Below are 11406 nucleotides of genomic sequence, written 5' to 3'. Positions count from 1 at the left end.
CCGCCCAGCCCAAGACTGGCCAGAGCTGAGGGGCGGCAGGGAAGGGGGCTCCAGCCTGCGCTGGGGCAGAGCCGGGCCAGAAGCAGGGCTGGGACTGGGGCCAGGAGGGCAGGGTGGGTGGCTTTGGAGGTCTAGGGGCTCAGGGGGAGGAGGGCGGGAGGCAGGTTCAGGAAACATTTACTAAGCACCCACTGGTGGCTGAGCATGTAGGATACGGATAGGGCACAAACACCTGCCCTCAAGGGGCTTGCAGTCCGCTAGGCACAGATGGAAAGATTGCAGAGGGATGGGCCCTGGTGAAAGCGGAGATGGAGAGATGGGAGGGACAGAGCCCCAGAACAGAGCTGGCACAGGGCAAGTGGTGGGAAGGAGGGAGGGGTAAGAAAATCAAGGGAGAAGGAACCAGAGGAACCTCAGTGGTGCACGCAGAGCCCGGGCAGAGGGGTACAGGGCCTGGGAGAGAAATGCCCACCTGGGAAGAGAGGAGTCGGCCAGGAGGAGCTGGCTGGGCAGTGGTGGATATTAAAGGACGGCCTTGCTGGATATCTGGCTCTGGGGATGGCTATGTGCCCATTAGTCTCTCTAATTGTCAAAAATCTAATTTAGTGTCTGGAGCCAGGGCCGGCCTTGGGTTAAATGGAGGGAGGCAGGCCTAGCCATAAATCTGCCCTCCCAGTCTGGGCTGGTGCTAATTCTGCAGTTAAGTGAGGGGGTGAAGAGGGCAGCAGGACGGGACAGGGAGGGTTCTGGAGAGGGGCTAACTTTGACCCTGCATGCCAGCCCCCATGTGCCAAGTCAGAGCCAGGCTGGAGGGCTTGCCTAGGCTCACTTGGACCATGCAGGGGAAGTGCCTCAGCTGTGTGATGAGCTCAGGACTAGAGTCCTCTCAGGGTCTGTGTGGCTGGGATTGTAAACCCATCAGCCCTTCCTCGTCCTGGACCCACTCTGGGTCTATGTGGGCGCAGCTCCTGCAAAGTGACCGGTAGGAAGGTTACACTTGCTAATAACATAGTGAGCCTTTGGTGAGGAAGGGGGCGTGGAGACTCACACCATGTGACCAAGCTACCGGTCATCCTGTTCACCAGGTGACCACTAGCAATAGCCTTGGTGTGGGCCTTTCGTTACTGGGGAGAACACAAGCCCTGGGGCGGCCTAGCCTCTCCTTCCCTGGCTCACTCCAAACAAGGTGCCTGGACAGACTGGCACAGTACCTAAGGGCCTCATGTGTCCTTAGGCAGGGGAAGCTCTCCACCTGGGCTTGGTAATGACCTCACTCCCCTCAGAGCTGCTAATTGAAAGCAAGGGGTGTGGCAGGCGCAGCAGGAAACGTTGGGGGACTGAGAGGGTTCCCTGAGAGGCTCGGCTTCCACGGGGGGAGGAAAACAATTTCTCCTGGCTTCAGCTCCATCTCACCAGGCACCCACCCGGCCTCTCCTGCTGCTAACGAAGTGCCTTTAATTAGCAGCCTAATAAAATGCTCTTAATTGGCAAGAGCCAATCAGGGGGAAGAGAGGTCTCCTCCCTTAGTCATTGCTGATGGTGGGGCAGCTCTAGGTTTCAAAGGGAGAGGGATTCCAAGCCCAGTCTCGCTCTAGGACACAGGGACTTCAGCGCTGAGTCTTCCAAGGGCATGCCCTACAAGACCCCAACCTTCTTGACACTGGTTTGAAGGTGAGACCCATAAAATGCAGGCCCAGCCTCTGCTCACTTTTGGGCTCAGGAACCTAGCTGGTGACAACTGACCAGTGGCCTGGTCTCTGTGGGCTCCTCCCTCCCTGTCCTTAGTAGTTCGGCAGGAAACTCCAGTGTGGTCTCAGGCAATGTGAGGAGCCCCCCTTTTTGCTGCTCAGGTTCCCCGCCTGCAAAATGCCGGTGCACCTGAGGCTCTGACGTGTCTCCAGTTCTAGCAGCGTAGTTCTGCACTTGGGGCCCTGATATCTAACAGTCTGAGAGAGCTCTCAGGAGCACAGTCTCAGTCTAGGTATAAGCACTGAGATCACAGGCTGACAGATCCAGGGAGTCTAGTCAAACAGGGAGGAGCACGACCTCTAAAAGCTCCCAAATGTAAAGCAAGAGGGAGTAGAGTCCATCATGCTTATAACCTTGTACCCTTCTCCCAAGATTTTCTTTTTCTCCCCCCGAGGTTTTGTTTAAGGAGAGAAAGGGATGGGTTCACCTGGAGAAGCAGTTTTGCCCCAGATGGCCAATGCTTCTGGTCGTGAGATCGTGTCCCATGTTGGGCTCTGTGCTGGGTGGTGCTGAGCCTGCTTGGGATTGTCTCTCTTCCTCTTCTCTCCCTCCTCATGTACACGCTCTCTCAAAAAAAAATTTTTTTTTTAGATTTTAAGTAATCTCTAAACCCAACGTGGGGCCTGAACTTAAAACCCCAAGAACAAGAGTTGCATCGTCTACCGACTGAGACAGCCAAGCACTCTGCCCCACTCCCTTCATTTTTGTAGTTTGTTGGGAGTTTCTCTGGAAATTGCTCCTGAATGTGAGCTCACCTCTCCTGAAACTGATTGAAGGGGATGCAGGGGAAACCTGTCCTCTCACCCACTAAGGAGGCAGAGGAAAACCTAAGTTCTAGGCTCAGGCTGGGATGGGGCAGGCTGAGGCCATGGTGACCAGTTCCCAAATTAGGTTATCACTTTGGAACACTGTCTGCCAGGGGTCCCATAATTATTCACACCATTTGGCCCTGACTTCTCTAAATGTTGTTTTCTCACATCAGATTATCTTAAAAGGTATCTGTGCATGCCCTCAATTTGTATATCGAAACTCATTGTCCTCTTGATGTTGGGGCAAAGAGACAAGACACTTAGAAAACTCACTTTAATCTTATATTTGTAATTTAAGTTACTTTTTTTTTCTGAACAGTTAAAAAAAAAAAAAAAAAAACCAGAACACACTATTTTACCATGATCCTAGGTTGTGAACATATTGGTACCTTGACTACATATCACGATAACATAACCACAGAAGTCAAAGCAGTCAGTACTTAGGAGTCTAGAGAACAGAGGGCTGAGCCAATCAAAAGCTCTCAGGGAAGCTCACACTCGTCAGGCAGGCCTGCCCCATAGCTGAAGTCCAACGAACATCCCTCAGAACAGTCTGAATGGGCTTGAGTGATTTGGGAAGGTATTAGTTTCCTTGGTACCCAAAGGTCTAACCCTCCTTGTTGGTCTTTTCCTTCAGTGTCCAAGAGGAGAAAAGGATAGAGGGGAAGGGACGCTTTATAATGCCATTTACTGCACTGATCCTTAAATACACACATAGCCACCAGGAGCTGAGAGAGCCAGCTGGGTGGGCTGGAGAGCACATCTTTTAGAGGTCATCTAATTTTCTAAATTTCTCCAGGAAATTTTAGATCATAGGTACTCAACTTCCAACAGAAGAGGTTTCCGGGAAGTTCCACTGGAAATCAGGCAGCCATAATCGTGCTTTTTTGGTTTCTCTCCTCAGTTCCAAGGATCCTGAAGTCACAAATGAAGTACAGATAAAAACAGCAAGAAGCAAAACTCAGCTTTATTACCCTGGAGACGGCTATCTTTCTGGCACTGATTATGTTGAGACAATGGTAAAGTAAGAGGCTCTGCTCGGTCAGTGATCAGCCCAGGGAGATTAACTCAGCCTGCAGGCTTTGGGTGTGCTTGTTACAAGCGAGAGTTATTCTAGGAGAGAAAAGAGGAAGGCAAAGAGAAGCAAGGGCACCTTTTCATGTTGTCCAGTTCTCAGAAAGTCTGTCCAACTCATCCAAATAGGAAAGGAGATCGGAAATGTGGGTTAAAGTGATAGGGTAAACCTGATCATCAAAGAGCATGATGGTCACAGGTGGTGGGTATCTAAGCATCCCCTTTTCCGCCAGGAAGTACTTTTGGATTCCTCCAGAGTTAAGCTTGCAGTCTAGGCTCTCAGGCCTGCACTATTCTGGGTTGGATGGCTTGCACTTCAGGCAGGAAGGTATTACCATCTAAAGTAAATGGAAGATGCCAAGAAGGTCAACAATACCGAGGTATCTAATCTACTTTTAGGAAGGAGAAAAAACCACTCTAATTATTTCCAATATCCACCCCCCTCCACCCCAAGTCCTTGGTTTCCATGTACAATCAAGTGCTAAGTAAAGAGTAGACCAACCACAGCTGCTCTGACCAGTGGGTACCAGAAGGCAGCAGGGGAGAAGAGTGCATATTTTCTTCTCTTCAGCTTATGACTTTACAAAAGAAAAATAAAAAGGATTTTTCTTACTCAAGCAGAAAACAGAATGATTTAGGGGTCCCAGGGTTTTTTCTAGTTCAGAAGCAAGTTATGAGGGCCAGACTTTATTACATGTCAATAGAGTTCAGAGAGTCCTGTCTCTGAAGTTTCTGGTGAAGAGTCACCAGAAAAAATCTTGCCAAGGGAAAAGTGTAAAACGCCTCCCATTCACAATCCATGTCCACTTTCAAATTGCACAGAACAAAGGAAAAGGATGTTCTCAGCAGTGAAAATACACACACGTGCAGCAAGGCATGCTGGTTTTGTCCAAGCAGCCCCAGTGTGACTGGAGAGCTCCCACGTGCCCAGAGAGCTCCTGGGTGCAGGTGCGTGCACTCGCTCCTTGTGTGCCCGCCTTTGAAGGGGCTTCCTCCCATCTTTATGAAACGGTTCTTTCAGGCCCATGCTGGAATTTTAGTGAGAAGAGACTAAGCTACAATGGAGACATGGCGTTTCTGAGTCAAGAGACTCCTTTAGCTCCTTTTCTACCATTCCTTTCAATGTGTTGAGACTTTCTTTGTTTCTCTTTTCTTTTTAAAAAGGTCAAACTTTACATTTATTCTAGCCCAGTTGGGGATTAGTGATAATCAATTCCCACTGAAATCATGCAGAGATGGTAAGTGGGGTTTACCTTCTCTGGAAATGAACTTCTACTTACCTGATTATTTCTTCTACAATGAACTGGTAAATGACCCCCAGAGCTGAGAAATGTGACTGACTCAGTTTTTCAGACCACTTCACTTCATTCCCATTTCCATCGGCAGCAGAGGACAACTTGGAGAATATCCTCGATGGAGCTAATGGCTCCAGACTGCAGGGTCCACTCTCGATCTCATTTATGATGTACTGGACAAGCCTCAAAACAATCTAAGAAACAATCTACCTTAAAGTGAACCTAGATGGGAGAGCAAAACCCCGGGCACCAATGAATATTCAACAGCTCCCACGTTTAAACAGCAGCATATAATAGAAGGGCTAGTAAAGTTATGGCTATTGGACAATATTTTCAAACAGCTTGAAATCCATGCCTCTTTAATGCCTGACCTGTGTGTTATTCGGGGCTGATGGCCCTCTGCCTCACCTGTAGCAAAATCCTTAACCAAGCAAAAAGCCAAAAAGTCAACACAACAGACAAGGAACTCTGATGATGGCTAAATAGAAAACATTTCTCTGTAGCATTTGGGTAGCTGGGAAGGGAATTATACTCAGAAAGTACTTCCCAGGCAAGGACATATTACACTGGGAAGTAGTTTCTGAATATAACCTGGAACCAAAAGCTTAAAAGCACTCATGAAGTCAGAAAGGAAAAATGCATATACATAACTTGCCTCCCAATATGTAATAACAACATTCAGTCAAATCAGGAGGGAAGAGTGAACATGGCTTTCTCTTCCTCTTCCCTTTGCTAAACTAAAAGTGGTCTGGCTTTGAGGTCACCTGCAACTGCCTCCTGTTCTGATGTTTCTACAGCAGCTGGTTTAAAAGGGGCTTTTACTCAACTGCTTTGATTAGGAACAGAAACGACAGGCCTGACTGCTCAGCTTCCAAGGGAAACTAGAGACGGCGGTGTGGCACTGGGCCTGTGATGTGTGCGCCCATGCCACACAAGATGGCTGGGGCAGCTCCATGCCTGCCCTGGGAAACACGCTGGGCACATGCTGATAGTATACCCTGTGTTCCCAGGTTGGGGTGGCACATGTGCCCTGCACCTGATGCCCATACAGCTGCCTTTCAAGTGGCCAGGTTGGCCTGACTCTTGCTGAGGTCCATTTGTTTATGTTGCTTACCAACATCCAGAGAAATGTTATTGGTTGGGGAGAGTGGAGAGTTAAATAAGGCCGGAGGAGGAAGAAAAGGAAAGAGAAGGCAGTGTCTGCCCCGTTAGTAAACCCTGTGTGCCAAACTTCACCCTGATCCTCTTTTTGGCAACTCTGCCCTTTTGTAAATATGGGATTTGGGAAATGCGTGAAGAAGGTTCTACAGTGCAAGGTTGAGATGATTAGCTTGCTTTTTGAGAGATGATATTTACTGTTCTAAATGAGAAAGAAATCCACTTTAACCCTGACCACTTCTTCAGCTGCTTTGATCGTAATCTTGGCAAAGATATAGGCGCTGGGTGCTCACAGACCCTGATGAGCAAATCAGAGATGTGAGCCATTATGCAGAATGCACCCAGCAACTGGCTCCAGCCATTTCAAACCTTTCTTTAGGCTGAGCCTTACCAGTGATTTAAGATGAAGTACAATGCTTTTTATTACACATCTAATTGTTAATGAGAGGAAATGCAATCAGCAACTCCTTTCCACACTCTACATGGAATCGAGGAGACTGCTGAGTCCAGAAAAGAGGCAGCCATTGATGGAGCCCAGGCAATTTCTGCCCCCCCACCCCACACCGTTTTTGGAGGGGGGTGGTGTTAGAAGAAGAGAGAAGAGTTGCAAATACGATGGGGGTACCTTCTCAGAACCCACTGCTGCCACATGGGGTCATCTGCAGCAAAAGCTTGGGTTTGAAATTTTGACCGAACAGCATTTAGCTCTTCCAGGTGTGGCATTTTCTCGCTAATTTGCCTCATGTTAACTGAGATTACTCTCTTCATACTCTTTCTTCTCAGGTGGCGCAGAAAAAGCCTGAAGGGGGGCGGGGGAGGAGGGGACGAGGGACAGAAACAGAGAAAGAGATGAAAGGAAAGAGGCCCAGATCTTCCAGTGTGGATTCTCGTTTTCTCTCTTTCTTTCTTGCCCCAAAGGCCGTAAGACAGCTGTCTCCTCTTAAGCACAGTGGGGCTGGGCTGATCCTGCCAGGTGCTGGGCATTCCTGCAGTTCACAGGGAGAAACTGGGTGCTGTCTGGCTTGAAGTTGTATCCCCTGTCCCCTAGAAGTTGGTCTCCCAGAAGGCTATATAGGGAAACTAGTTCTTCTGCTTAACGGCAAGGCAAGAGAGATTCTGGCAAAACACTAAATATATTTATAAGTCATCTTTGTCTGGAACCAAATGAGGAAAAACAGGTGCAGAGAGGAAAGGAGGAGGGAGGTGAGGTGAGGTTTAAAAGTTCCAATCATTCACAAAAGATAAAAGACATCTTCTGATAGCAGCACGGAAGCAGTCAGCTGTGCTGAGTAGACCATCCTGGGTCGACTGCAGACCAACTGTGTCCCAACAGGAGTCTCAAATCCCCGTTCCTCGGCTAGTCCGGGGAAGTGGGTAGTAGTTTGATTGTTACTGTTGTTGCTCATCCTGGTATTGGCAGATATGTTAAATACCGCAACTTTAATGAGTCCTGTGTGAAAACAGAGCACAGAGTCATTAGTCCCTTTCCCTATGTTTCTCACTTGCTCTGAGAGAGAAGAATATTAACTCAGCTGTCAATTGGGAGAAAGGCTCAGAGGTCCTTCCTAACACCTGCTCTCTGCCCATGCCAAGCAGGAGATTCTGTCAAAGACTACATAGCCTGCCTGGTGACATGGTGGGGCTCACTGACATGCCCAGGGCCCCAGCGCTCGTGCAGGGTAACTCTGATGCCTTGAGATTAAGAGTGACTCTGGTGGGTATATCATCAAGCTCTCACCCGCTCCCTGTAATGGTGCAGTAGATGAGGCTGGCTCTGAGGTTCTGGCCCCCAGTGGCCAGAAGCACAGCTGTGCCACCAGCATGAGTGGGGCAGCTGGGTGAAGCTGTCTGGCCACTTGGCTGGAGGGCCCCAGCAGAACAGATGAAAGTCTGATTGTTAGAAATGTGCATTGGATGGGCTTCTGGTACCTTCAAGGCCAGATGCGTAGGTGGTGGCTGGTAATGTGGCATGGAGATTAAGACAGAGGTTGGGACTAGAGATATCAGTTTGAGAGTCATCTACATTGAGATGAGAGCTGAGAAAAGGCAACCAAAACAGGAAGCTTCAAAAAGTAAGAAAAGCCCGAGACACACTCTTCGGTGATGTCTGTGTTTTAGGGGTGAGGGGAGACAGGAGACATAATCAGAGAACCAGGAAGAATATTTTAAGTGGCAAAATGCCACAGCAATCCAATGAAGAGAAAATTTTGGCAAAAGGAGGGGACGGGTACATGACAATTATAGTACTACTAACAATGACCACTTCTTACTGAGGGCTTGTTCTATGCTTGGCACTGTGCTAAGCCCTAAGCATTTTACATATGACATTTCAAGGCAATCCTCACAACAGCTCTGTGAGATAGGGATTGCAACCCATCTTACCAATAAGGAGTCTAAGGCTCTGGAAGTTGCTTGCCCAGGGATTCTCACCTAGGCCTGCCTGTGTGATTTGGCTGAGGGATAGGAAGCAGCATGTCCTCTGTGAGAGCAGCGAGCGATGAAGTGAGCCCAGCAGGGGCACGGACCACCCCACTTAGAAGAACCACTATGAAAAGATGTGTAGTAAAGTGTACTAAATCTGTACTTCTGCCATAGAAGTGAGGTAGGCATAGGGAATAAGAAACCATAACGATAGCAACACTGCCCAGGAGTGCAGCTTTCCTAGCCCAATGATAGCCTGATGAATGGATCTGAACTGCCTGACACTGGGTACGATCTGAATATACCATAACATAGGATGTTCTCCTGCTGCACAGGAAGGTTGCAGACTCGAGTGGGAGAGTACCCAGAGTTCTCACCAACTGCAGAGCTACTTGCAAGGTCAAAAGACAGTTCTTTTCTTTTTTTGGAGGGCATGAGGAGGGGGGATGACGATAAAAAAGCCACTTCTTATAATCCAATGACACTGACAAAGCAGAGCTGTGAGAAGTCAGCCAAAAGATGTCACCAAGAAAATTTTCCACTCACACATTATTTACTTGGTTTAAAGGGTCTCTGTTACAGGAACTGGTTTGATATGGGAACTACAAAGTCATAGGCTTATGGGTCATTACTCTTAGTTTTGAAATGGATTCAAACCTCATTTTATTGTCTTAACAATCCTATCAGATAACTGGGGTGGGAATTATTCATTCTACTACATAAGGACCATCCAGATCTAGTTCAACAATCACCTAGAACTGAGAGGTTAGCTACCTTGATGAAAGACAGCGTCCAATATGCAGCCCCAGCCCTGTCTCATGTTATTGGCTTTACCTGCTTAACAGGAATTGTAGAGATAAAGGGCGCGAGAAGGCTCTATGAACTAGCAACACCTTACAGCCAATATTCCTACCCACCGTGCTATGTACACAATTCTTTTTCATACCTGGGCAAGTATGAGGTCACTGTATGATTATTTATCTGGAGATATAGGTGTATGTTCGAGAAGGGGAGCGGGGGGGTTCAGCTTGGGCAGCTGGATCATTTAGGAAGTCCCAGATGAGGATTGTGTCATCATGTGAACTACTGACAATCTGGAATTCATCAAACTGGAGTCGGAAAACTCTTCCAGAATGCTCCTAAAGCAGCAGAAACAAAAACTTTTGAACTACTCAAAATCAAAAGGACACAAATTCAGCAACATGTCAAAAGGAGTCAATGGAAAGACTATGGTATGATGATATTTTTCTCTAATATTTAGCTGTTTCAAGAACACAGAGAAAAAGTAATTTGGATTAAAGGCACAACGGAAAAATCAAATATTGGTCAGCTGATTTTGTACAAAGTTACATTCACTACAGCTGAGCCATGTCAAAGAGTATGCTGGTTTCTCACTGCTACCTCTCCTTGGTTTAGGCTGAACGAGAACATTCCTCAGTACCTACCTGGCCTTATCCTCTTTCTGTATCTGCTGGATCCTTCTACGGTCAGAGGCCAAGGATTGATGAGCAGCAATATGAGGCACGCTGGGAAATGGTTTATCAACAAATTCTCCCCAATTTGTAAAAGCATTCGCGTATTTTCATGATGTAAAAATTCCTACAGTGGCTAACTTCAAGCTACCCATGTGAGGTCAACTGGCTTGCAAAACTCATGAAAATTTAAGTGCTCTCATGGTCCTTATTCAATACTACCTTCACCCCAATGCTTTCATTATCAATTCGTTTTTTTGTTTGTGAATTATATATATATATATATATATATATATATATATATATATAAATGCATATATCTTTTTACTCAACAGTGCAAGATTCCTCTTTGTTACTGCATGGAATGTTCGTTTTCTAAATTACTGGTTGGCATTTCATTATTTGAACACACTACAATTTATCTTTTCTCCTGTGGTGGACATATGGCCTGACCTAGTTTTGGCTATTTAATAAAGCTGCTATGAACATTTATGTCCATGTTTTTTTGATGGATACATGCTCTCATTTTACCTGGGTAGACAGAGCTGCTGGGCCACAGAGGAGGTAGGTTTGGCTTTAGTGGGTACAGGGAAATAGTTTTATGAAAGTTGTGCCAGTTTATACTGCCGCCAGCAGTGTGTCAGAGTTCCGGCTGCTCCACATCTTCCAGCAAACTGATACTGTCAATCTTTTTAATTTTAGCCATTCTGGTAGGTGAATAGTGGTTTTTTATAAGAGTTTTAATTTGCATTTTTCTTTATGAAGTTGAGGAAGTTCCCCTCTATTCCTAGTTTGTTGAGAGTTTTTATCATGAATGGATACTAGATTCTGCTAAATATCTTTTCTGCATCTACTGACATAACCACGTGATTTTTCTTCTTTAGCTTTTTGATGTGATGGATTAATAGTTGATTTTTAAAAAAAATATTAAACCAGTTTTGTATACCTGGAATAAATACCACTAGGTCATAGTGTACATTTTTAATACACTGTTGAATTCAATTTGCTAATACTTTGATGAGGTTTTTTAAAAGAGTTACTTCATTTTATTGGCTTATACTACTACTTTTTAAATAATTACAGAAATTTTCTTTATTGTGAAATCACTAAATGTAAGGACAGTGACAAGACTACACTTAGATCTTAAGCAAACAGTTTAAGACATTACCAAAAACTCCTGCCTAATAAACTCATATTAGTCATACAATTGTGTTTGCCATTACATTAGCATTTTTAAAAAATATTTTATTTTGGGGGCGCCTGGGTGGCTCAGTCGGTTAAGCGTCCGACTTCGGCTCAGGTCATGATCTCACGGTTCGTGGGTTCGAGCCCCGCGTTGGGTTCTGTGCTGACAGCTCAGAGCCTGGAGCCTGTTTCGGATTCTGTGTCTCCCTCTCTCTCTCTCTGACCCTCTCCAATTCATGCTCT

The 11406-nt window shown here is 46.3% G+C and overlaps 1 protein-coding gene across 4 annotated transcripts in view; it reads right to left on the bottom strand.

Moving 5' to 3' along the window:
- Positions 1-3507: 3507 nt before the first annotated feature.
- The window catches only part of BTRC (beta-transducin repeat containing E3 ubiquitin protein ligase), a 182697-nt gene continuing 174798 nt past the window's right edge, over positions 3508-11406 (bottom strand). For all 4 annotated transcript variants that reach the window (XM_045438639.1, XM_045438636.1, XM_045438637.1 and 1 more), the window contains 2 exons: positions 9453-9645; positions 3508-7535 (listed from right to left, as the gene is read on the bottom strand). In XM_045438639.1, the coding sequence (XP_045294595.1) occupies positions 9484-9645 (162 nt within the window). In that variant the 3' untranslated portion in view covers positions 3508-7535; positions 9453-9483. The remainder of the gene's footprint in view (positions 7536-9452; positions 9646-11406) is intronic.

Source organism: Leopardus geoffroyi, chromosome D2 (genome assembly GCF_018350155.1).
Source record: "Leopardus geoffroyi isolate Oge1 chromosome D2, O.geoffroyi_Oge1_pat1.0, whole genome shotgun sequence".
Classification (NCBI taxonomy): Eukaryota; Metazoa; Chordata; class Mammalia; order Carnivora; family Felidae; genus Leopardus; species Leopardus geoffroyi.
The sequence above is the reverse complement of the archived record's forward strand: the minus strand, read 5'-3'. Positions and strand labels throughout refer to the sequence as shown.